Genomic DNA, 27,452 nt, shown 5'->3' on the forward strand with positions numbered 1-27,452 from the left:
GTGTGGCATTTGGGCACCTGGAGAAGGTGCTTCAGAGAAGTAGAACGTGGGCGGTATCTCTGAAGCAAGCATGGCGGCTGAGAGTACATGTGCAGAGTGGTGTGAGTGAGGGGTGGTGAGACAGGAGATGGGAGGGGCAGGGCGGAGGCCGGTATCGAGGTGTGCAGGTTTGTGTCTGATGCAGCAGGGCCATTAAGGTCCTTCCACTTAACAGAGATGCCTGGTGGGAATTCCGGACTTGTGTGTGGAGGGGAAGGGACAGAACACAGAAGTTTCTTCTGGGATTTCTATCTGAGTACTTAGGATTTACAACTGTCACTATTTCCTCAGCGCAGTTCCTTTCACTGCCACCTAATTATACTTATTAAGATAGTTACTGTGCCAAAAACGGTTTGGCTCAGACGATAGAGCGTTGGCTTGCAGACTGAAAGGTCCCAGGTTCGATTCCGGTCAAGGGCATGTACCTTGGTTGCAGACACATCCCCAGTAGGGGGTGTGCAGGAGGCAGCTGATAGATGATTCTCTCATTGATGTTTCTGACTTTCTATCCCTCTCCCTTCCTCTCTGTAAAAAATCAATAAAATATATTAAATAAAGATGAATGAGGGAGTTGTGGGGCATGTAGGAAGGGAAGAACAGAGTACGGTCATCCAGGGAGTGGCCATCTGGTCCTGAAGTGCAGTGCTGGGGGACGGTGTAAGAAAGGCTTCATGGAGGAAGAGGCTCTCAAGCCCGCACTTGAAATGTGAATGAATAGGGGGAGTAGTGCCGTTCAGGCGGAGAGAATCCCCCAGGAAAGGTGTAGGGACCTGGAGAAGGGCCAGGAGACAGGCTTGTGTGTAATGCTGAGTTTGGACTTTGTGCCAGAGGGAAGCTGCTGGTGAGAGCACGTTGAGCAGGAAATGAACGTGGTCAGATTTGCATTTTGGGAAGATAACTGGCAGCAGAGGGGAGTGTAGATGAGACAGAAATCTGGGAGGAAGGGATACTAACTGCCCCGGTACTTCACCAACTGGGGAAATTCAGAGGCGGAGAGTATGCCTGGAGAGGCTGCTCGGTGAAAGGGATATATGAGCTGAGTAGAGAAGCATCAAGAGGAGCGCAGGAGGACACACTTATCCTATATAATAAAATTTGCAAATATGCAAATCTACCGAACGGCAGAATGACCGGTTGCTATGACACACACTGACCACCAGGGGGCAGATGCTCAACACAGGAGCTGCCCCCTGGGTGGTCAGTGCTGCTCAGCCAAAAGCCGGGCTCACACCCACAGATTGAGAACTGCTAGCTGGGTCGCCTAAGACCATCGGAAAACGCAGATATTTACATTACGATTCATAACAGCAGCAAAATTACAGTTATGAAGTAGCAACGATAATAATTTTATGGTTGGGGGGTCACCACAACGTGAACTGTATTAAAGGGTCGTGGCATTAGAAAAGTTGAGAACCACTGCCTTAGGGGATTTCCAACTGCCCCCCGAGGGGTCCCAGGCTGTGAGAGGGTGCGGGCTGGGCTGAGGGACCCCCCCCCCCTCCAGTGCACAGGTGTCTTGCACTGGGCCTTTAGTATGTACATAAAAGTTGGGAATATATTTTATATCCAAAATGAGTGCTTAAATATATCTTCAGTACATAGATTGGCTTAGAACACATAAATTAGGGGCATTTATGGCAAAGGCACAAAGTGTGAAAGAGCATGGCATATTTGGAGAACTATGGAAAAGTCGAGCTGGCTGGCATGGGAGGTGTAAAAGGACTAGACAGTTCCTGGAGAAAAAGAAACTATCCTGGAAGTGAGCATAGGAATGAACGTTGCTTCAGAAGTTACTGTTAATACTAAAAACAAAGCATCTGACAGCATCTTGTCTTGTTCTTGTGCTTAAAAGGGAGAAGAAATTATTCAATTTAGCAAACATTTCTGAATGCCAGATACTTTGCCAAGTCCTTGGGATGGTAGATCAAACGAAGTTCAATCTCAGAGCCAAGAGCTCCGAGTTCTGCTCTCCAGCAGGAAGTGTCAGAAACTTCCTCTCCTGCTGTAGAAAGCCCTTCCTGCTCTGATCTTAGACTGTCCTTGCAGGCCCGTCTGTCACAGTAACAAGGCTCTCATCTGTAGCATTTCAGGGCTTTGCATCCCTGTCTGCCTCAATCAGGTCTTGGGCCCCCCAGTTATTTACAGTTGTCGGGGCAAGTGGAATTCTTTTGTCCCTCATTAGTTGTCTCTCACCATCAGTTCTCTGACATTTCCATCCTCCACTTTTTCCTGCTCTCTCCCTTTGAGCAATAAGCATGCGCACTTATTTATATACAAGGGGCCCAGTGCACGAATTTGTGCACCTTGAAAGGAACTGTGGGCTGCGAGGCTGAGGTGGGCACAGGGGTGTGTCTTGGCCCATCCTCTGTGCCCCCACCCAGTCCCTCCCACATGGCCCCTGTGCCCCGTTTGCCTGCAGCCCCGCTCACATGCTGACTGTGCTGACTGTGCGGAGCAATTGGGGCCAGCGCAGCAGCAGGTGTGCGCAGCACCAGTGCCGTCAGCAGGTGTGAGTGGTGGCTGCTGCCCCGATTGCCCCTCAGGAGCAGGTGGGAGTGGGGTGGAGAAGCCCTCAAGGGTGATGGGGGTTGGCAGTCGCTACTCGGCACTTGAGCAAGAAGCATGTGCACTTATTTGTGTACTCGAGGCCCGGTGCACGGATTCATGCACAGGTGGGGTTCCTCTGGGTGGCCTGCAGGGATTGGGAAGCCCACAGTCCAACGCCGCCTGCAGCTCCTACCTGCCGCTCCCGCTCATCCTGACCCCCCTGTGCTGGCCGCGGGTTCGCACCCCATCAGTCATGATAGGGAGAGGCGCGTTCTCTCTCTCCCTCTCTCTCTCTCTCTCTCTCTCTCTGACACACATTTTTTTCTGAATTATTTGAAAGTAAGTTGCAGAGTTTTTATTTTTAAGACTTATTTTTTAGAGCAGTTTTAGCAGAACTGAAGGGAAAGCACAGAGATGTCCATTAAGCCGCTCCCCCACTATCAGCATCTCTCCAGAATGGTACATTTGTTACAGTTCATGAACCTACCGTGACCCATCATCAGCACTCTAAGTCATTAGGGTTTACTCTTGGTGTTAACATCCTATGGCTTCATCCTATTATTAGAAATCCTATCTAATAAAGAGGGATATGTTAATTGACTTCCCACCCTCAAAGATAGTGGCACCCATAGCCAATAAGGAGGGAATATGCTAATTGACTGCCATCTCCTCAAAGATGGAAGCACCACAGCCACAAGATGGCGGTGCCCAGGCCCCTCAGCCACGCCGGAGCAGCAGGCATGTGACAAAGCTAGGCCCACCCCCAGGTAGGTCCAGCTGCTCCATGCACCTGCCTCTGGAGTCCCCCAGTCCCCTCAGTCCCCTAGCCACCCAGGACTAGCCAAAAAGTGCAGGCAAGCCTCAGATGGCTGTTGCCCAGCCAATGCCCAAGGTGCAAGCAAGCCTCAGATTATGGCTGTGCAGCCACCCAGAGCCATCTGAGGCTCAGGCAACCAGGGCCAGCCGAGGCTTGCGCTGCCAGCAGTGGCAGCAGCAGAGGTGTGATGGGGTGTTGCCTTCCCCTTATCACTGGCTCGCCTCCCACCCCTGAGGACTGTGAGAGGGGGCAGGCTGGGCTGAGGGATCCCCCACTCCAGTGCATGAATTTTCATGCACCAGACCTCTAGTGTCTAATAAAAACAAAGCATTATAGTATGATACAGAATGATTTCACTGCCCTAAAAATCCTCGGTCCTCCACCTGTTTCTTACCCCTATCTCTTGGAACCACTGATATTTTTACTATCTCTCTAGTTTTGCCTTTTCCAGAATGTCATATATTGGAGTCCTACAGTACATAGCATTTTCAGATTGCAATATATATTTAAGGTTCCTTCATGTCCTTTCATGGTTCAATAGCTCATTTCTTTTTAGCATTTATTATTATATGATGATGCTACATTCTGTTGTCTGACGATACCACAGTTTATTCATTCACATACTAAACTATATCTTGGTTGCTTCCAAGTTTTGGCAATTATGAATAAAGCTGCTATAAACATCCATGTGTGGGTTTTTGTGTGGACATAAGTTTTCAGCTCCTTTGGATAAATGCTAAGAATGTGATTGCTGGATCGTATGGTACGAGTATCATATATTTAGTTTTGGAAGAAACTGCCACACTCTCTCTCAGAGTGGCCATATCATTTTGCATTCTCACTAGTCGTGAATGAGAGTTCTTGTTGCTCCACATCCTCACCAGCCTTTGGTCTTGTGTTCCAGATTTTGGCCATTTTAGTAAGTGCGTAGTATCTTGTTGTTGCTTTAATTTACTATTCCTTTTTGACATGATATGGGGCACCTTTTTATAGATGTACTTATTTGCCATCTGTATATCTTGTTTCATGAGGTCCTTAAGTCAGTTGTGTTTGTTAAGGTCCTTGGCCTATTTTGAAAATTGGATTGTCGTTGTCCTGATTGTTGAGTTTTACGAGTTCTTTGTATATGTTGGATAATAGTTCTTTATCAGATGCAACTTTCACAGATGTTTTCTTTGATACTGTGCCTTGTCTCTCATTCTCTTCACAGAGCAGATGTTCTTAATTTTAATGAAGTCCAGTTTATCCATTCTTTCTTCCGTGGATCATGCCTGTGGTGTTATATCTAAAAGTCACCACCAAGCCCAGGATCATCTAGGTTTTCTCCTTTGTCTCCTAAAAATGTTAGTTTTGTGTGATCCGTTTTGAGTTAATTTTATGAAAGGTAGAAGGGCTGTCTCTAGAATCATTTTTTTAATTTTATTTTTTGCATTTGGGTGTCCTGTTGGTTCAGCATCACTTTTTGAAAAGACTGAACCACGTCCAGCACGGCCAGGGGTGAACCTGAGGAGGGTGGTGAAGGATTAAAGAAGACAGACAAGAGAATACATTTGGGACCAGGTGGATCACTGCCTGGCTAAGGAAACAGTGACACAGTGTGTAAGCCGAATCTTTATTTTATAGTCAGATTACCCAAAGCAAAGTGGTCAACATGTTTACAATGTTCTCGCCAGTTTCAAATCTATTTAGTTACTCAAGCCTTGTTTTGGCAGCACTTGCTGCACCTCCCACAGCTCATTAGCTACCTAGGAACAAGGGAGGACTATAAGGTCACGCTTAATTATGCTAGGAAGGCTTTGCCGTCCAAGCTGGGACTTGTATGTGGCTCTGCCACAGGTCAGTCTGAGGCTTGACCCTTTAACCACTCCCTACTAAAGTCTGTCTTTTTCTCCATATTATTATTGCCTTTGCTCCTTTGTCAAAGATCAGTTGACTATATGTATCTGAGTCTATTTCTGAGCTCTCTATTCTGTTCCTCTTATCCATTTGTTTACTTTTTTGCCATTACCACATTATCTTGATTTTACTGTAGCTTTATAGTAAGAATTGAAGTTGGGTAGTACCAGTCTTCCAACTTGGGCCTTCTACAATATTGTGTTGGCTCTTCTGGGACTTTTGCCTCTCCATATAAACTTTAGAATCAGTTTGTCGATATTAACAAAAATACTTGCTGGGATTTTAACTTGGGATTGTCTTGAATCTGTGGATCAATTTGGGAAGTACTGACATCCTGACAATATTGAGTCTCCCTACCCATTAACATGGAATATCTCTCCATTTCTTTAGTTTGTCTTTGATTTTGTTCATCAGAGTTTTGTAGTTTTCCTTATCTAGATCTTGTATATATTTGGTTAGATTTATTCCTAACTATTGCTTTTTAAAAAATAATATATTTTATGGAATTTTTACAGAGAGGAAGGGAGAGGGATAGAGAGCTAGAAATGTCGATGAGAGAGAATCTTTGACCAGCTGCATCCTGTATACCCCCTACCGGGATGTGCCCACAACCAAGGTACATGCCCTTGACCGGAATCGAACCCGGGACCTTTCATTCTGCAGGCTGACGCTCTGTCCACTGAGCCAAACCAGTTTTGGCTATTCCTATTTCATCAGGGGAGGTACTAATGTAAACGTTTTTATTGAATTTATTGGGGTGACATTAGTTAATGACATTACATAGGTTTCAAGTGTACGCTTCTATAATACATCCTCTGTACATTGTATTATATATTCACCACCCCAAGTCAAGTCTCCTTCCATCACCATTATCCCCCCTATGCCTTCTACCCCCGCCCCCCACCCGTTCCCCTCTGGTAATGTCTCTGTGTCTATGAGTTTTTGTTTGTTTGTTCTTTGCTTAATCCTTTTTACTGTTTTCATTCAGCCCCCCAACCCTCCTCCCATCTGGCAGCTGTCAGTCTGTTCTCTGTATGAGTCTGTTTCTACTAGTGTATTTACTTATTTTTCCCCCACTGTGCAACCTGCTTGACTGTCTTCAGCCTATGGGCAGAGGCCCGGCAATAGTTGAGGCCATGGTTTGCTCTGGCAGGGGGTACTGTAAGAGACACAGGAAGATGGGTCTGCCATAAGTCCAAACTCATACATGTGTTTCTATTTTGTTTGTTAGTTTATTTTGTTCATTAGATTACACATATGAGTGAAATCATATGATACTTTTCTTTCTCTGATTGGTTTATTTCACTTAGCCTGATACTCTCCAGGTCCACCCATGCTGTCGGAAAAGGTAAGATTTACTGTCTTAGCAACTTTCAAATATGCAGTACAATATGTTTTTAAAATATATTTTATTGATTTTTTTTTTTTTTTTTTTTTTTTTTTTTTTTTTTTTTTTTTAGAGAGGAAGGGAGAGAGAGTTTTAGAAACTTCGATGAGAGAGAAACATTGATCAGCTGCCTCCTGCATACCCCCCACTGGGGATGTGTCCACAACCAAAGTATATGCCCTTGACCGGAATCGAACCTGGGACCTTTCAGTCCAAAGGCCGACTCTCTATCCACTGAGCAAAACCGGCTTCGGCTATGCAGTACAATATTATTAACTAGTCGCTATGCTGCATATTACATCCCCATGACTATAGATTTGCCTATTCTGGACATTGCATATAAATGGAATCATACAATATGTGGCTTTTTGTGACTAGCTTCTTTTGCTTTACATAATATTTCAAGATTCATCCATGTGGAATCATGTATCAATACTTTATTTCTATTTATGGTGAAATAATATTTTGTTGTGTGGATATACCACATTTTATTTACCCATTCATCAGTTGATGGACATTTAGGTCGCTTCCACTCTTTGGCTTTTATGAATAAACTGCTGTAAACATCTACAGATGTCCCCCATGCCCCCACCCTTGGTACCTCTCCGCCCAGCCCCTGCCCCCTCCCCCAGGCCTCCATCACACCCCTGTGTGAAATGTTTATTTCTCAGTAGAATTGCTGAGTCATATGGCAACACTGTATTTAACCCATTGAGGAACTCCCAGAATGCTTTCCAAAGCTGCTTCGCTATTTTACATTTCTCTCCGTGCCGTCCACTCTTAATTCTTAAGATGAATGACAGTGAAGACAACCAATTACAACGTTTCCTTTCTCAGGCTAGGTCCTGAGAGGTGTATGTCCTCTTTTTAAAAATTAGAAATATTGCAAAATAATAAGGAAACAAACCTTTTCATGACAGTGTAAAAGCCTTGTTGAGCAACTTCTTATTTTGCTCCCTCCCTTTTCATAAACTAAATTATTTCTTGAGAATGGAATGGTACCATGCTCTTTTAATTATAGCCTATCAAGTACATCTTTTTCCCAGATGAAGGAAAGAATGTCATATGGCAAATGACTTAAGAATCTTATCCTGTCCAAGGGTCTCTGGCACATGTGAATAATCCAGGCCCTGCTCCCACAGAGATGCATATGTTTTTTTTTCATTGTTTGGGTTTTTAAAATTACATTGGATTTTAAAGTTAATCCTAGACATCATGTCATTTTAACTGTAAATATTTCAGTATGCTTCTCTAACAGATAAGAACTTTTAAAAATGTGACCATCACCTGATTATGCCACATCTCGTTCCTTAATGTCCTCTTTTTTTAAAGCACATTTTGACATGGGAACTTATTTTTTTAAGTTGATTTAAAAAAAAAATTCACAAATATTTATTCACCACAGCTATATTTATATGAGCACTGATTTGCAGTGAAATCTCGATTGTGGGCAAACAGTTAAATGATGGAAATATATATAATTATTTTAGAGGGTTGGTGTTGAGGCATTAGAAATTATGGGATGACAGAATAGGTCCAGAGACATGGATACATGGAATGGACTGACAGAACTCGGAGGGAAGGGAGGGTTTGGGGGAATAGGAAGAGATTGACCAAAGAACAGTGTACATATCTGCATGGCCCTGGACACAGACAGAAGACCTGGGAGAGGGTAGGGGCCGAGTGGAGAGGGATTAGAGGTGGGGGGAATAGGGGATATCAGTAATACTGTCAACAATAAAAAATTATGATTTGAAATATTTTTAGTAGCCCAAGGAAAAGGTAACGCTAAAATGTTACATGAAAAAAGGCACAATACACAAATACTAGTATATAAAAAGTATTAATATGATAGATGTTTCATTTACACGCTTGCATGTATACCTAGACGTATGTATTCATACATAACTGAAAGAATTGACTGAAATGAAGACACCTTTGCTAAAATTTTAATAGTACTTAATTCAGCTGATTATTATATTTTTAATTAAGTAAAGTCCATACTTTATTCAGATTTCCTTAGTTTTTACCTGTTGTCCTTTTTCTGTTCCCGGAACCTATCCAGGATCTCACGTTCCATTTCACTGTCACTTCTCCTTAGGCTCCTCTTGGCTACGGCAGTTTCTCGGACTTCCTTTGTTTTTGGTGATCTTGACAGTTTCTTTTAATTTGTCAATGACAGTTCACATTCAATATTATTTTATATTAACTTCAGGTGTATAACATAGTAGTTAGACATTTATGTAGTTTACAAAGGGATCTGATAAGTCTAGTACCCACCTGGCATCATATACGGTTATTACAATACCAGAGGCCCGGTGCACAAATTTGTGCACCAGTGGGGTCCCTCAGCCTGGCCTGTGGGATTGGGCCAAAATCAGCTCTCTGACATCCCCAGAGGGGCCCCAGATTGCGAGGAGGGATAGTCCAGACCAAGGGACTCCACTGGTGTACAATCGGGGATAGGGAGGAACATGGAAGTTGGCCAACTGGGGAGGGACTGCAGGAGGGCTCCAGGATGTGTCCAGACTGTCTTGCTCAGTCCAGACCCCAGCAGCAAGCTAACCTACCAGTCAGAGCTCTGCCCCCTGGTGGCCAGTCATAGTGAGTGATTGAGCAGCCTTAGCATATTATTAGCATATTTTACTTTTTGATTGGTTGAACAGCTGATAAATTGACTGGACACTTAGCATATTATGCTTTTATTATATAGGATTATTAACCACATTCTCTATGCTGTACTTTATATCCCTGTGATTATTTTATAACTCCATTTTGTACTTTTTTTTTTTTTTTAATATATTTTATTGATTTTTCACAGAGAGGAAGGGAGAAGGATAGAGAGCTAGAAACATCGATGAGAGAGATACATCGATCAGTTGCCTCCTGTACACCCCCCACCAGAGATGTGCCCGCAACCAATGTATCCTGACTGGATTTCCCTGACTGGAATCTAACCTGGGACCCCTGAGTCCACAGACTGATGCTCTATCCACTGAGCCAAACCAGTTTTGGCCATTTTGTACTTTTTAATACCTTTATTTTTGTTTACCCAGTCCACTAATCATTTCCCCTCTGGCAATCATCAGTTTATTCTCCTTTGGATCTGTTTCTGTTTTATTTTGTTATTTAGATTCCACATATAAGTAAAATCATCCCTATTTGTCTTTTTCCAACTTATTTCACTTAGCATAATACCTTCTATGTCCACACATGTTACAAATAGTAAGATTTCATTATTTTTTTTATGGCCGAGTAATAGTCCATTGTATATAATGTACCATATCATCTTTATCCACTTGTCTGTTGATGGATACTAATATTACTTTCATATCTTGGCTATTGTAAATAACTAGAGACCTGGTGCATAAAGTCTGTGCACAGGGTGGGAGATAGGGATGGGGATGGGGGAGGGGAGGAGTGGTGTCCCTCAGCCCAGCCTGCATCTGTTTCCAATCTGGAACTCCTTGAGGGATGTCTGACTGCCCTATCCCACTGGGCCTAAATGGGCAGTTAGACATCCCTCTCACAATCCAGAACTGCTGGCTCCCATCCACTTGCCTGCCTGCCTGATTGCCCCTAACAGCTTCTGCCTGCCAGCCTGATCACCCCCTAACCACTCCCCTGCTAGCCTGATTGATGCTTAACTGCTGCCCTGCCAGCCCAATTGCCCCTAACTGCCTTCCCCTGCTGATGTGGTCACCCCCAACTGCCCTCCCCTGAAGTCCTGGTGCCCCCCAACTGTCCTCCCCTGCAGGACTGATCCCCCCCAACTGCCCTCCCCTGCAGGCCTGGTCACCCCTAACTGCCCTCCCCTGCAGGCCTGGTCACCCCTAACTGCCCTCCCCTAAAGGTCTGGTCACCCTTAACTGCCCTCCCCTGCAGACCTGATCGCCCCCAACTGCCTTCCCTTGTAGGCCTGGTCCCTCCCAACTGCCTTCCCCTGCTGGCCTGATTTCCCCCAACTGCCCTCCTTTGCAGGCTTGGTTTCTCTCCCCCACAACTGCCCTCTCTTGTAGGCCTGTTCTTCCCCAACTGTCCTCCCTTGCAGGTCTGGTCCCTCCCAACTGCCCTTCTCTGCTGGCCATCTTTGACCACATGGGGCAACCATCTTGTGTGTTAAAGTGATGGTCAGTTTGCATAATAGGCTTTTATTATATAGGATGCTGCAGTGATTATACAATAGGTAAGCATATATCTTTTTTAAATTACTAGTGTTTTGGATTTCTTCAAATAAATACCTAGAAGTGAAGTTGCTAGGTTGCAATGTAGTTCTGTTTCTTATTGTTTGAGATTCCTCAATACTGTTTTTCCATAATGGCTGGACCAATATGCATTCCCATCAGTAGTGCATGAGAATTCCCTTTTCTCCACTTGTTTCAATACTTGTTTGTTGACTTATTGATGATAGTCATTCAGAAAGGTGTGAGGTCCTTTTTCATTGTGATTTTGTTTATTTATTTTTCTTCATTTTTTTAAATTAAGGTATTATATGTGTACATACCTTACCAATCCCCCCCCCACTCCCATACATGCCCTCCCTCCCCAGAGTTTTTCGTCCATTGGTTAAGCTTATATGCATGTATTCAAGTCCTTCACTTGATCTCTTATCTCCCCCATATCTCCCTCATTGTGATTTTACAGAGAGGCAGGGAAAGGGAGAGAGAGTACCCTCATTGTGATTTTAATTTGCATTACTCTGACCGTTGGTGACATTGAGCATCTTCTCATTTGACAATTGGCCATGGGTATGTCCTCTTTGGAGAAGTGTCTATTCAGGCCCTTTGCCCATTTTTAGATAGTTTGTGGTTTTTTGTCTTGTTTTTTTTTTGTGTGTGTGTGTGTTAATAAGTGTTCTTTATACATTTTGGATATTAATCCCTTATTGGATATATCATTGGTGAATATCTTCTCCTAGTTGGTAGGTTGTCTTTGTTGATTGTATCCTTCATTGTCTAGAAACTTTTTAGTTTATCATCCCTTTTGTTTATTTTTTCTTTTGCTTCCATTGTTTGAGGAGATGCATCAGAAAAAAATATTACTAAGAGCAGTGTCAGAGAGTTTATTGCCTAGGAATTTTATAGCTTCAGGAATTTTATAGCTTCAGGTCTTACATTTAAGTCTTTAATTCATTTTGAGTTTATTCTTATACTAGAGGCCCAGTGCATGAAAATTTATGCACTGGAGAGGGGGATCCCTCAGCCTGGCCTGCCCCCTCTCACAGTCCGGGAGCCCTTAGGGGTGGGAGGCGACCCAGCGATCAGGTGAAGGTGATGCCCCATCACACCTCTGATGCTGTCACTGCTGGCAGCACAAGCCTCGGCCAGCTTGGTTATCTGAGCCTCAGGCGGCCTTGGGTGGCTGGGCAGCTACCATCCAAGGCTTGCCTGCACTTTTGGGCTGGCCCTTGGCAGCTCAGGGACTGGGAGACCCCAGAGGCAGGCCCTCCTGAGGGTGTGCCCAGCCTTGTCATGTGTCTGTTGCCCCGGCGGGGCTGAAGGGACTGGGTGCCGCCATCTTGTGGCTGTGGGTGCCACCATCTTTGAGGGCAGGGCAGTCAATTAGTATATTCCCTCCTTATTGGTTCTGGGTGCCGCCATCTTTGCGATGGTGTGAGAGTCAATTAGCATATTCCCTCTTTATTAGAAAGGATATGGAGTAAGAAGGTAGTTTCATTTAAAAATATATATATTTTATTGGTTTTTCACAGAGAGAGGAAAGGAGAGAGACAGAGAGTTAGAAACATCGATCAGCTGCCTCCTGCACCCCCCCACCCCCTTTGGATGTGCCCGCAACCAAGGTACATGCTCTTGACCGGAATCAAACCTGGGACCCTTCAGTCTGCAGGCCAACGCTCTATCCACTGAGCCAAACCAATTTTGGCTAGTTTCATTTTTTACATGTATGTGTCCTGTTTTTCCAACACAGTTTATTGAATAAACTCTCTTTACCCCATTGTATATTCTTGCCTCCTTTGTTGTATATTAATTGGACAGATAGGCATGGGTTTATTTATTGGCTATCTGTTATGTTCCACTGATCTGTATGTCTGTTTTTAATGCCAGTACCACGCTGTTTTGGTTACTATAGCCTGATCATATAGTCTGATAATAGGTAAAATGATACCTCAACTTTGTTCTTCCTTCTCATGATTGCTGTGACTGTCCAGGGTCTTTTGTGGCTCCCTGTAAATTTTAGATTTATTTGTTCTGTGAAAAATTCCATTGCTATTTTGATAGGGATTGCATTAAATCTTTAGATTGCTTTGGGTAGTGTGGATATTTTAGCCATGTTAATTATTCCTATCTATGAACATGGTATGTGTTTCCATTTATTTGTATCCTCTTCGTTGTCTTATACTTTTCTGGTTTGGGTCTTTTACCTCCATGATTAAATTTATTATTATGTATTATGTATTGTTGTTGTTGTTGTTGTTGTTGTTGTTAATCCTCACCCAAGGATATTTTTTCCATTGATTTTTAGAGAGAGTAAGAGGGAGGAAGGAGGTGTGAGAAGGGAGGCAGAGAGAAACAGAGAAAGAGAGAGAGAGGGAGAGAGAGACAGACAGAGAGAGAGAGAGAGAGAGCGAGCGCATTGTGAGGGAGACACATGGATTGGTTGCCTCCCAAACATGCTCTGCCTGGGGGGGTGGGGCTCGAACCTGCAATCCAGGAACATGCCTTTGACCAGAATCAAGCCCAGGACCCTGTGGTGCACAGGCCAATGCTCTAATCATTGAGCACATCAGCCAGAGCTCCTATGTATTTTTTAATACAGTTGTTAATGGGGATATTTTCTCAATTTATCTTTCTGATAGTTTATCGGTATACAAAAGTGCAACTGATTTTTGAATTTTAATTTTGTATCTTGCCACTTCATTGAATTTATCTGTTTTTATGGTTTTTTGGTGGAATCTTTAGGGTTCTCTCTATAGGGTATCATGCCATCTGCAAATAACAGTTTTACTTCTCATTTTTCCACTTGAATGCCTTTTATTTCTTTTTCTTGCCTGATTGCTGTGGCTAGAACTTCCCTTAATATCTTCTAACTAGAGGCCCAGTGCATGAAAACGGTGTACTCGGTGTCCTGGGCGGGGTCGGGGGGCACCTTCAGCCTGGCCTGCACCCTATCGCAGTCTGGAAGCCCCCAGGGGATGTCTGACTGATGGCACGGGGAGCAGGCCTAAACTGGCAGTCTGACATCCTTAGCGCTGCCGCAAAGATGGAAAAAGCTCCCGCCATCCCCACTGCACTTGCCAGCAGTGAGTCCGGCTGAGGGCTTCTGGCTTAGCATGCTGACCTCTGGGGGGGCAGCTTCTGCATTGAGCTTCTGCCCTCTGGTGGTCAGTGTGCATCATAGCAACCAGTCGTTCTGCCGTTCAATTGATTTGCATATTAGCCTTTTATTATATAGGATACCTAATCCATATTCAGATGTCCCTGATTATCTTAAATATGCCTTTTCACAGGTCCAAGCAAGGTCTGCATATTTGGTGGTTTTGTCTTAGTTTTTTTTTCTAAACCAATTATTTTTACAAATTTAGATCATTTAGATTTGAAGCCTCAGCCCTGTTATCTCTGTCGGTTGTGTAATATTGTGCAAATTAATTTAGTGTTTGCTCTTCTTGAAGTTATACCTGTGCCTAGTTCAGAGAGACAATTCTTCAAGGCTTGTCACCGATAAAAACAAACAATGAGAAAACACTTCCCTGTTACCACCACTACTTGACTTCCCACCTCTAATAGGCATCTATTTTCAACTCTTTTAACCTGATTTGTTTGGTATTTTCCTCTAAATCTCTAAATAACATATTTATATCACCAGTTCTTGATATTTCTATTTTGAGTATCATTTATTGACTTTATAATATATACTGTAAGATAAAGATTTAGTACTCTGTCACACTCACTACTTTTCTACCACATATGTGAAGTCTAGCATAATTCTTCTAATTAGAACAACATTCAGTCTATTTACTATGACCATAAAAATGCTATTTTTAGATGCCATGTTTACAGTGTTTTCATTGCACATTGTGTTTTTTCTGAAGTCCATAATAGTTTTACTTGGTTTTCTATGTACTTATCACTATACAACCTTAAATGTTCCCCCAGTTTTATGAATCTTTTCTCCATGTGTTTGAGTACATTAGTGTCTGTCAGTTCCATTTTCTTCCCCCCCCCCCCATTTTCTTTAAATTTTTAGAGGTTTTATTTTAGAAGAAAAGACAGGTAATAAACAAATAATTACATGGCATGGTGATTTTAAAACATTCGTGATAAACATTAAGATGATGAAGTCCAGCCCTAGGTGGTTTGGCTCAGTGGATAGAGCGTTGGCCTGCAGACCGAAGAATCTGGTCAAGGGCATGTCCGCAGCAGGGGGCATGCAGGAGGCAGTTGATCAATGATTCTCTCTCATCATTGATGCCCCTCTCTCTCTCTCTCTCTCTCTCTCTCTCTCTCTCTCTCTCTCTCTTTTTCTCCATTGCTCTCTGAAATAAATTTTAAAAATAAAATATGATGATGAAGTCCAGGGTATTAGTATATCATGTATAGCAGACTTGAAGGGGTCTGGGTGAACTTCCTCTTCTTTGCCCCAAGAAATAATGAGTTGCCCAATGCTAGTCAACCAGCACATAAAAGAGGGAGAACCAGAATCTTATCTTCCTACTTAGGCATTCTGTGGTCTTTGGCCCAAACTTTAATGCACCTTATATTTAGGCCAATAACTCTGATTTCACAATTTATATACAGAGAGAGAACTAGCTGGAATTTGGATGAATAAGCATACCTGAGATTTTAAAAATATTCAAAACACTCTGGGGAGGGAGGATATGAATGGAAGGGGGGAGGGCAATGGTAAGATATGTACACAGATAATAATTTTAAAAAATGTTTTATTGATTTTTCACAGAGAGGAGGGGAAAGGAATAGAGAGCTAGGAACATTGATGAGGGAGAGACATCAACCAGCTGCCTCCTGCACACCCCCCCCCCCACCGGGGAAGTGCCTGCAACCAATGTACATGCCCTTGACCAGAATCAAACCTGGGATCTTTTAGTCCGCAGACCGACGCTCTATCCACTGAGCCAAACCGGTTTCAGCACAGATAATAATTTAATAGAAAAATAAAAAATAAAAAAGAAAAATATTCAAAACACAAGTATCACTAAAATTGGGTCAGGGAAACCATTGCTGTTTCTAAAGACTGATGCCATATCCTTGATTTTCATAAGCATAGCAAAGTTAAAGTAAGTCAACATACCCAAGCTGGGCATTAAACAAATGTCCTGCCTCAAAATAACACAGTAACAGCAACACAGCCCACTGCATGCTTCCCTTACACGGGTTGAAACATTTTGTCTGAAAGTGATAATCTTCAATGTTGCAATTTTGCCAAATTTTTAAATTTTCCCACTAGAGGCTCGGTGCACAAATTCATGAACCAGTGGGGTCCCTTGACCTGGCCTGCAGGGATTGGGCCGAAACTGGCAGTCTGACATCCCCCAAGGGGTCCCGGATTGCAAGAGGGCGCAGGCCAGGCCGAGGGACCCCACTGGTGCATGAATCCGTGCGCTGGGCCTCTAGTATGCATATAAGATCTTTGGTTCATCTTCTCCTGCCCTCCCCCCTTCTTCCTTCCCTCTGAGATTCATCAGTCTGTTCCACGTGTCCATGCTTATGCATTGAACGTCTGCCCCTCGGTGGTCAGTGTGGGTCATAGCTACCAGTCAAACAGCAGGACACTTAGCATATTAGCCTTTTATATAGATAGATAATCTAGGAACTATTCTAATTTGGCATTATTGAATTCTAAAGAAGTTTCCTATGCGATTACTATGTACCTAACTGCAGGGGTACAGGGAGAAATAAAACTCAGTCTCTGCTCCTAAGGAATTCACAGTCCAGTAGTGAAGTCATTAACAAAGGAAGAACTGCTTGATTATTGGCCAGTTATTGGCCTATCCCACCGAAAAAAGGGAATCAAGAAAAGTCACCTGATTGTGGCTTCTTATTTTCAGTATTGTGTTCTCTCCCACTTTCAGTGACACCTGGTGCTGCCAGCAGTGGAGTCTGTGTGGAAGTCTGCAGTGTATTTCAGGTTGCTTTCCCCACTGCTAGCCTAGGATTCCGCTCCCATGGGTTTGCTGAGTCAGTTCTGCTTGTTTGCTTTCCAGCTTCCAAACTTTTGTTCCTGATGTCTCCGCTCCTGCTTTCTTTGTTCTTGTGTACTTTGACTCTACAACAAACAAACAATTGTATCTGTTATTTAAGGGTTTTAAAGAAGATCAGAGGGGTGTGTGTGTGTAATCTAAATCTGGATTCAGCAAACTATGTTTCCCGTACAAAACACATCCCTTTCTTATTTCTAGGGCATCAGTACTAAAACTTCCCCATGCTCCCGAAAGTTCCCATGCTCATCCTGTCATCCTGCTTTCAGGGTCAGCATATGCCTCCTTCCATTTTTATCCCAGCTGCTTCTGCTGCACACACAGGTGTGTTGTTGTTGTTTTTTGTTGTTGTTGTTGTTGTTGTAGTTGTTTTAAAATATATTTTATTGATTTTACACAGAGAGGAATTGAGAGGGACAGAGAGTTAGAAATGTCGATGAGAGAGAAACATCGACCAGCTGCCTCTTGCACATCCCCCACTGGGGATGTGCCTGCAACCAAGGTACATGCCCTTGACCGGAATCGAACCCGGGACCTTTCAGTCCGCAGGCCGACGCTCTATCCACTGAGCCAAACCGGTCCCGGCACACACACACACACACACACACACGTGTTTGTAGGCATTGCCACCTTCCTGCATTGCCCCACCTCCTAGAGGGCAGTGGCTAGCAGGATGGCAGCTACTGCCAGCTTCTCGGTCTCCCTGTGGGCACTGCTGTCCCTGGGGGTCATGCTCCTGATCCTCAGCCAAGTGCCTTTTGTCTCCTGGATGACAGAGCAGTTTCTTTCTCAAGGTAACGGTGACTCACTTTTTAAAAATAGTCTTTGATGTGTCACAGCCTTTTTTGAAAGTGTAAACAGATTGCATTGACTAGTTCCCTTTTAGTCAGATGCGTTTTTACCTTCTGAAAGTGGTGACATATTGCTTAGGTATGGTTTTACCTTCCTGAAACCACACAACCCTCACTTTCATGCTCCAGTGCTTTTCCTTAGATGGTCCCACCCTCCCAGCACAGCCTGTCCTATCAGGTCATCCCATACGGCTCACATGCTCTCTCCTCCTCGTCTCCCCAGGTTCTCCCAGAGAAAATTCTTTCTCTTGCATCTGAACTCCTATCGCAATTTTAAAGGCTTGTGATGCCATTACATCTGTCTCTGTGTTACCCGCCTTTTTAAAAAAATATATTTTATTGATTTTTTACAGAGAGGAAGAGAGAGGGATAGAGAGTTAGAAACATCGATGAGAGAGAAGCATCGACCAGCTGCCTCCTGCACACCCCCAATGGGGATGTGCCCACAACCAAGGTACATGCCCTTGACCAAAATCGAACTGGGGACCTTTCAGTCCGCAGGCCGATGCTCTATCCACTGAGCCAAACCGGTTTCGGCTATCCTCTTAATAGTTCATAAATTCATTCGAGGAACCATGCTTCATCTTGTCATACAGTCTCTTGAGCTTAGTAAGAACTCCATGTATGTTTGGTAAGATAAACCTAAGGAAAAACTTCTTGAAAAAAGTCTACTGTATCAGCAGCTTCCACTGAATTCATTCATAGCTGCATCCCCAAAGTCTGACCTTTGTAGAAAATTGTTCCCACTAAAGTTACAAATGCGTTTCTGATGAATAAATCTGGCATCTCATTTCACCCATCAGCTTCTTCCATCTCTTTGCCGCATTTGGATATATCTTTTTGTAACCCATTCTCACCACCCCTGGCTTCCTCTTTCTTTTTTATTGCTTCACTGATTTTGTTCTTTATACCACATTCCCATACATTCATGCTTTTTAATTTTTTTCTGCCCTCTCTTTTTTCTCTCTCTCTGTGTACCTTCAGGAATCTCATTACTCAGGTTTTGTTTGTTTGGGATTGGAGTTCGGGAAGAAATTGAGGGGCTTAGATGAGCGGTTAGTTTCTCTCAGGATCTAAGTAACGGAGAAAGTAAAATCAGGTGGCTACTAACAAACTGTGTTGCCAGGATAGTCAATTTAGGTCCCACACGGCAATCGAAGTTTATAATGAAAAATATAAATCAGATTATGTTACGCCCCTGGATTTAAGCAGAAGCTTTCCACTGCCCTTGAGATACAATGCAGACATCCTTCTATGGCCTCCTCCGCCAGGCCCCCCGTGGCTCTGGTTCCTGTTTGCCTCTCTGATCTGACTTCCCACCCTTCTTGTGTTTCCCACACTCTGTGGTCCAGCCACACTGGCCTCTCTCTGTTCCTTAATGTGCCACCGCTTACTCTTCCTTCTGCATAGGATTCTTTTACCCCCGATCTTTTCCTGGCTGGCTCCTGTCTTCAGGTCTCAGCCTGTGTGTCACCTCCTCAGAGAATCCTTACCGAAACACCCTGTCTAGCATTGCCTGCACGTCCACCCTCAGCCACTATTACATTGTTGAATAGTATTCAAACTTATCACTGTCAGAAATTACTTTATTCATTTATATGTTTACTTGTGTTTCTTTTTCTTTTATTGATATTTTAGAGATAGAGGAGGGGAGAGGGATAGAGAGATAGAAACATTGATGAAAGAGACACATCGATCAGCTGCTTCCTGCAGGCCCCTGACAGGGGATCAAGCCCTCAACCTGGGCAAATGCCCTGACCAGAACTGAACCGGTGTCCTCTTGGTTTCTGGCTTGATACTCAACCACTGAGCTACACCAGTCATGCTGTTTATTTGTTTTCTTAACCTCCCTGACCAGATTATAAATTTCTTGAGAGTAGTAGGAGCATTTTTGTTCTTGTTTATGATTGTATCCCTAAATCTAGTATGAAGTACAGTAGTTGCTTAATAAATATGTTAAATTAAAACAGGGAAATATCTCCTTCATTACTTCCATCCCTATATATTATACTTAGCTTTTCTCTCTAGCTTTATTGTGATATAATTGACAAATAACATTGTGTAAGTTTAAGGTGTACAATGTGATGCTTTAATATACCAATATATAATAAAATGATTACATTACCACAATAAGCATTAGTTTATAACTAAAGATGTGTTGTCTACCTTGCAAGATGTGTGTGAAGCATTCAGCACACTGTGGGCTCACAAGAGGTCCTTAGTGAATAGCGGCAGCTGTGACCACATTCTCTGCCACAACTGCCTGAGCCTCGTGGCTGCTTTGTGAAACACGTAACTATTGCATCCAAGGCTGAGCTGATGTTTGCAAGCAGCACCCACCACCATCTTCAACTAAACACAGGCTAGCACAGACATCACCTTACATCGTTACCTTTGTGTGTGTGTGTGTGTGTGTGTGTGCGCGCGCGCGCTCATACATGTGGCAAGGACATTTAAGATCTGCTCTCTTAACAGATTTCAAGTGTACAGTACAGTGTTGTTAACTATAGAATGCTTAGCTTTGTATGTATTTTTATTTTACTTGTTGGCTACTTGAGGGGACTTTTTTTAAATTCTTGCATCTCGAAGACATACACATGGTAGCTAGCGGAATATCTGTGTTGAATGTACCCCATGACTGGTGGGATCTGAAAATGTAGCTTGTTCACTGCATAATTGGAGCTTTGCAAGCCTCTCCAGTGACTGGAAAGACTGAGCCCCTTTCTTTATATTTTCTTTATATTTCTTTTATCCGCCCCAGAAACCAGACACAGGAAACATCTGACCGTAATAAAATGCTAGGTTTCCTCGTTGGACAAAGCCGTGTGCGGCAGTCCTCCGGTGGACTCTGGTCTGGAACTCTGCTCGGTCACCTGGATAGCACACCACATGGCCACCTCAGGCCCCTGAGCCAGGAACGGCTGGAGCCTGGGCTGCTTGAGTAAAAACATCTGCGTCAGCCTGAGAAGTTTGATTATTCCTGCAAAACAAACTTCTCAACTTGTTGAATACTGAATTTTCTCTTTTGTTGTCAAAGTGGTTTATACCTAAAGTGATCGTACATCCTTTAGAATAAACACAAATAATAACTGGCCAAACGATTCTCAAGTCTGTGGCTTTAATGCTCAAAGTGACACCAAAACGTACACAAAGCATGGCTATGTCACTAACTCGCTTCAGAAATTTCCGCTCTCTTATTTGCATCTTCTGCCGCTGGAAACTCTGACTTTCCTTCCAGGAAGCCTGTCATCTGTTTGGTGTTTGCATTCCCATGTCACACTTTAAGTGGATATTAACTTGTCTGTCTTCCTTGGCTGGAAGGCAAACACGGCCTCGTACTTGGCTCCCTATCTCTATTACAGCATACCTCGAAGATATGGCAGGTTCGGTTCCAAACCGCTGTAATGAAGCAACATCACAATAAAGCAGGCTGTAATCTTTTCTGCTGGTGGAGGGACTTGCCTCCAATTTGTAAAAACAAAAAAAAGCAAAAACAAAACACAATAGCCCTTGCTGGGCAGCTCAGTTAATCAGAGCATCTTCCTGTACACCAGACGGTGGTGGGTTCGATTCCAGGTCAGGGTGCATGTCTAGGTTATGGGTTCCATCCCCAGTTGAGAGTGTATGGGAAACAACTGACCAGTGTTTCTCTCTCACATTGATCTCCCTCTCCCTCTCCCTCTCCCTCTCCCTCTCCCTCTCCCTCTCCCTCTCCCTCTCCCTCTCCCTCTCCCTCTCCCTCTCCCTCTCCCTCTCCCTCTCCCTCTCCCTCTCCCTCTCCCTCTCCCTCTCCCTCTCCCTCTCCCTCTCCCTCTCCCTCTCCCTCTCCCTCTCCCTCCCTCCTCTCTCCTCTCTCTATCTCTGTCTCTCTCTCTCAAATCAATAAATAGCACAATAAAACGAGGCATGTCTGGCACATAATAGGTACCTGATAATATTTGTGGGAAGGAGGGAAGGATTTTTGAAAAGCTCGGTCTGTTTAGGAATTGGTGTAGCTGAGGTAGAATTACTAGTAAGGGGCATAAAACAGGGACACCTCAGTCACTAAGGAGGAGAGCTGCCAGTGAAAGTGGTCGAGAACCTCCCGTCCTTCTGGGTGGCGCCAGTGAGTCAGAGGTTAAAAACCTAGAGCTGGATCAGAGTGCTTTTTTTTAACTCCCCCCCCCCCCCCCCCCCGGTGATATAAGTAATGCATGTTCACTGTAGAAAACTTCCAAGAGTACAGAGAACAAACACCACCTATAATTCTTAACGTTTGATAACATTGTCTTTTTTCTCTCTTAGTTAAGTCTTAGTCTTTTAGTTAACTCTCAGCCTTTTTTCTTTACGATTAGATGGAAAAGTTTAAGACGTTTCATGACTGCTTGTGAGTACAAAGTGGATAAAGTACCATTGGAAAAATACTTGTCACGTGCAATAAAAATTTGAGATGCTGTTTTTGTTGTTAATCTGGGCAGTGAGCTCCGCAGAAAGCCTTTCCTAATCTTCTGGTGAGTGTGATCTCTCACCTAGAAAGTTCCTTGGGCACTTTTCTTGTCTCCCCACCTCTCCCGTCCCCCACCCCCCCACCCCCCCGCTCCCGCACTGATTTGTGGGAATGCTGTTCCTTCCTAGGATGAGGCCAGGCTCGAACCTCTGAAGGCCAGTTCAAGGTGGACTAGAATGAGAATTTATATGCATCATGGATTTCCCCCAACCTGTGAAATGATAGCACCTTTGAAAGAAAGCAAGGGCATTTACTAGTTTAGTCCTTTGTTTAGTAGACATACTGACTACTTTCTGTGCGTTAGTCACTGATCGAGGCATCAGAGCCTCAAAATGAACAGACAGTGCTTGTCCGCGGGGAACGTGCAGTTTATTATTTATTTATTTATTTATTTATTTATTTAATATATTTTATTGATTTTGTATAGAGAGGAAGGGAGAGAGATAGAAAGCTAGAAACATCAATGAAAGAGCGTCATCGATCAGCTGCCTCCTGCACACCCCCTCCTGGGGATATGCCCGCAACCAAGGTACATGCCCTTGACCGGAATCGAACCCGGTTTGGCTCCATGGATAGAACGTCGACTTGGGGACTGAAGGGTCGAACCCGGGACCCTTCAGTCCCCAAGTCGACGCTCTATCCATGGAGCCAAACCGGTTTCGGCGGAACTTGCAGTTTAATGAGAGAAAAAGAAGTAAACAAGGATTATAGCACAATATAATAATGCCACAATAGCAGCTCAGTGAGGGCCTAACGAAGAGAATGTGCAGAATTGGTCAGAGGAGGCTTCAAGATGAGGGATGATTGAGTTGGGTCATATTGGAAATGTGGGTGGTGGGGTGTTGTTTTCCATGCAAACAGAACATTATGTCCCACATAGAAAATATGAGATACATATCTCGGGGGGAAACGGAAGTTGTTTGGCATATCTAGAACATTAGATATATTAGAGACAGGAAATGAGGCAAGGTGGGAAGAACTTGAATGTTAGAGCTTGGACTTTCTGTATAGGACAGCGGTCTGCAAACTCATTAGTCAACAGAGCCAAATACCAACAGTACGACGATTGAAATTTCTTTTGAGAGCCAAATCTTTTAAACTTAAACTTCTTCTAATCCCACTTCTTCAAAATTGACTCGCCCAGGCCGTGGTATTTTGTGGAAGAGCCACACTCAAGGGGCCAAAAGAGCCGCATGTGACTCGCGAGCCGCAGTTTGCCGACCATGGGCATAGGCTATGGGGAACCACCGAAGCATTTTAATAAAAAGCAAAGGCACAGTCAGGGATACCTTTTCGAAAAGTCATGCATCAGTACAAAGGCTGATGGAAGTGGGCTAAGCTGAAGGTAGGTGAGTGGTTAGGAGGCTATCAGAACAGTCCCAGGAAAAATAGGCAGATGTCTAGAAACAATCTACTGAGATCGGAAGAAAATGAGTGGTTGCTTGAAGCGGGAGGGGGTGGGGGGCGGGCAGGGCGTGACTGTAAATGGGCCCAGGGAGCTCTTTAGAGGGAAGGAAATGTTCCCGGGCTTCATGTGGTGGTGATTGCACAGATCTGGAAATTTTCTAAAAATCATTGAATTATACCCTTAAAATGAGTGAATGTTAGAATGTGTAAATTATACCTCAATAAAACTCAGAGCGATGGTGCGGGGAGAGTCAAGGGCTTCTTCTCTGAAACAGCAATAGCATTAAGAGGAGACAGATGTGAGAAACACTGATAAAGAAGTAGAATTTGGGCCGAAACAGGTTTGGCTCAGTGGTAGAGCGTCGGTCTGCGGACTGAAAGGTCCCAGGTTCGATTCCGGTCAGGGGCATGTATGTTGCAAGAGGCAGCTGGTCGATGTTTCTCTCTCATTGACGTTTCTAGCTCTCTATCTCTCTCCCTTCCTCTCTGTAAAAAATCAATAAAATACATTAAAAAAAAAAAAAAAAGAAGTAGAATTTGTAAGCGTTAGATGTTGATTGTATCCATATAATGGTCACTCATATGTTCCGCTAAGTGTCCTCATTGTGCTTCTACAGTTTTGTAAAAAGATGTGGGTTTCAAAGCATATGGACCTGCCTTTAACTAGCAATACAGGATATCTGCCTCTGGGTTCGTATAAAAATCAGACCCTCTAGTTCACATGTGTCAAACACAAGGCCCTCGGGCCAAATCCAGCCCGCCAGGCCTTGCAATGTGGCCCGCACCGCGCTGTCATCACTGCACTCCGCTGTCAGTTTATGACATTGTCAGTTTATGACTGTTCAGTAAACCATTCGGCCCGAGATTTAGGCTGGATTTTAGATTTTGGCCCCTTCTCTGATTGAGTTCGACACCCCTACTCTAGTTCTCTGCCACCCACTTCCTCATAAGCACTTGGTTGTGAGCGGGGGAGAGGGCGAGTGTGAAAGACTGCCTGAATGACATATGGTCCATTCATTTCTCTGGGATCGTTCCTCAGTGGTAGTTACTGAGTGCCAGATCTTACCCTGGTAACGGAGCAGTGAAAAAGCAAATACAGCGTCTGTCTTCATGGGGCGTATGGTCTAGCAGTGGGGTTAGATGTTATTGACAGTGATGGTAACTATCGTGTCGTATTTCCACTTGCACTAAGAGAACATGACCTGCTAGTGGAGATCTGAAGAACAATGCTGGGGTGGGGTGTGGCTACAGACACGGGTCCTGTATCCATTCAACTCCATTCTTCTGTAGGGAGTGAACCCTTTGAGTGTGATCGCTTTTAAGTCTGGGCCTTAAATGATCTTGGTGTCCCTTATAATTGTTTTTATTGAGCTGTACACTGGCTTTATGCCATCGTTTCTGTTGGTTTGCGTTCTGAGAAACAGCCATTCAAGAGTCACAATGACTTATTATTATAGGAATGCCGTGAAAGACACAGCCTTTGACATCATGTTTCATCTCCCGTTGTGAATGCCCCGAAGAGAAACTTCTTTCTGATCACTGTAGAGTATTTGCTTTTATGTTTGGGTCGTTAGTTGCTCTGAAGCACCCTGTTACATCTGCTCCGGTTCTCCGCCCGCCCGGGACATTCTCTCAGCCCGGAGCGCCCTGTTCCATTCTTGGTAGGTTTAACCCGTCCTTCTCCCTCAGCTGTTCGTTCAGGTGTCACTTCTTTCTAACCAGCATCCATTCTCCTTCTAAACAGAAACGTTCACAGCACTCGTTCTTTTTTTACAGTTAGTTTTCAGTTGAGTGATTGGGTTGTTTGGTAACTTTTTCTCCCCTCCAGACTGATGGCAGGTAGATCCATGAGGGTAGAGACCGCGCTTCTTCTGCTTGTGTCTCTAAGTGCAGTACCTGTACATAGTAGATGCCCAATAAACACTTCCTGAACAGTTGAATGACTGACTGACTGTGGGCTCTGAATCTTGTAAGTGTTCGTATTCTCCTCTGGCTGTCTGGGAGCGCAGGCCTCCTTGATGTTAGCTAAAGGGTTTGTATGGGTCCTCATGGCATGCATTTTGTGCACTAACATTTCCCGATTGTTTAATGTTTTTCCTTTCTTTGACCTCGTTTTTAAAATTCCATTGTGTGCTATAAATTCCCATGGGCCACTTTAAGCCTTTAGGAGAAAAGAAATAATAAACAATTGGAAAAGAAAGGGAGAATTCACAGGGAAATGTTAGTGTCTAATTAGATGCAGGCGGGAAGTTTTCTTTTGCTTTTTGAAATTTTATTTTCACTGTGAAAATGCCTCAGAAGAACCCGAGGCCTCTCTCTGCCCTGAGACGTTCCTCCCTGCGGCAGGAGGCTCGGGGCTGGGCCCAGCAGGGCCGTGGGGCCCGGTGAGCGGGTGGGCACCGCAGAGGCTGTCTGTGCCGCTGAATTCCGCTCCAGCTGGTTCTCCCTTGGGGAGGGTTCGGGCAGAGCCGTGGGAGCTTGCTTTCTGACTGTGAGAAGGAGAAAGAAATGAACTTGTCCTCTTGTGTTGCAGATTCAGTGGTTCTGTCCTTTGACTCCGCTGGACAAACTCTAGGCTCAGGTACCAGTTCCTTTCTTCTGTCGCCCTTTCAGCTCTCAGCACTGGCCACGTGTGAGGGGGAGCCTCAGGAGGTGGGGGGCGTCTGGGGGCGGGCAGGGGAACACCTCAGAATTGTGGGGAACTCTCAAGGAGCCTTTCTAGGGAGACAGGGCCTGGGAAGCAAAGTGGAATACCACACCCAGAAGACTTTGCTAGTGGCTTTAAAGTGTGCACTGCAGAGCTTGTAGGAGAGGCTCTTTCCTCACTCAGAGTGGTCCCGTTTTTTTTTTTGTTTTTTTTTTTTTTTTAATATACATTTTATTGATTTTTTACGGAGAGGAAGTAAGAGGGATAGAGAGTTAGAAACATCGATGAGAGAGAAGCATCGACCAGCTGCCTCCTGCACACCCCCCACTGGGGATGTGCCCACAACCAATGCACATGCACTTGACCGGAATCGAACCTGGGACCTTTCAGTCCGCAGGCCGACGCTCTATCCACTGAGCCAAACCGGTTTTGGCACGAGTGGTCCAGTTTTAAACACGGGTATGATTTCTGTCACGGAGAGTGGAGCAGAGGGCGCAGAGAGATGCCAGGCTCTGGGTAGGCTGGAGTAGCTAACCACCAGGCTTCCAGCAGAACGCCAGGCCGGTGAGGGCGTCACAGCTTCCTGAGGACACACGCTTCACTGCACACCCCCACGCACACCCTCCAGAGGTGCACTCTGCCGTGCACTTTTCTTTACTTGCGCTCGTGCCCAAACTCAGCCGGCCGCATGCTCCCGCTCTTCCCTGTGTCTGCAGGGCAGGACACACAGGTTGGCACACTGGCCCCTTTTACACAGTCACCAGGCATGACCGCGCTGCTGGCAGTGAGCGGAAGGAGAGGTTACTGTGGTTCTTCAGCTTGCTGCCCTGGTGTCCCCGTGGGAGTCCCGGGATGACTTTCCTTTGTCAGAAAAGCATCTCCACATTAAGCCTGTGTTTAGTTGAAGATGGTGGTGGGTGCTGCTTGCAAACAGCAGTTCAGCCTTGGATGCAATAGATACGTGTTTCACAAAGCAGCCACGAGGCTCAGGCAGTTGTGGCAGAGAATGTGGTCACAGCTGCCGCTGTTCACTGAGGACCTCCTGAGAGCCCACAGTGTGCTGAATGCTTCACACACATCTTGCAAGGTAGACAACACATCTTTAGTTATAGATAAACTGATGCTTGAAGAGGTGAAGCAGTCTGTCCGGCTCTGGAGCCTATACTCTCTCCTTTGCCATTTTTTTTTAAACAAGTTTTTA

General features: G+C 44.4%; 1 protein-coding gene across 2 annotated transcripts in view; it reads left to right on the forward strand.

Moving 5' to 3' along the window:
• Nucleotides 1–27,452, forward strand: part of ST3GAL3 (ST3 beta-galactoside alpha-2,3-sialyltransferase 3) — a 168,541-nt gene that overhangs the window by 30,215 nt on the left and 110,874 nt on the right. Inside the window, exon 3 of one of the 2 annotated variants that reach the window (XM_084874662.1) lies at nt 26,138–26,185. The exons of the other annotated variant lie outside the window; for it this stretch is intronic. Coding sequence (XP_084730788.1) covers nt 26,138–26,185 — 48 coding nt within the window. The remainder of the gene's footprint in view (nt 1–26,137; nt 26,186–27,452) is intronic. 2 annotated transcript variants of the gene reach the window in all.

Source organism: Pipistrellus hanaki (assembly GCF_964339955.1).
Source record: "Pipistrellus hanaki genome assembly, chromosome: 2".
Classification (NCBI taxonomy): Eukaryota; Metazoa; Chordata; class Mammalia; order Chiroptera; family Vespertilionidae; genus Pipistrellus; species Pipistrellus hanaki.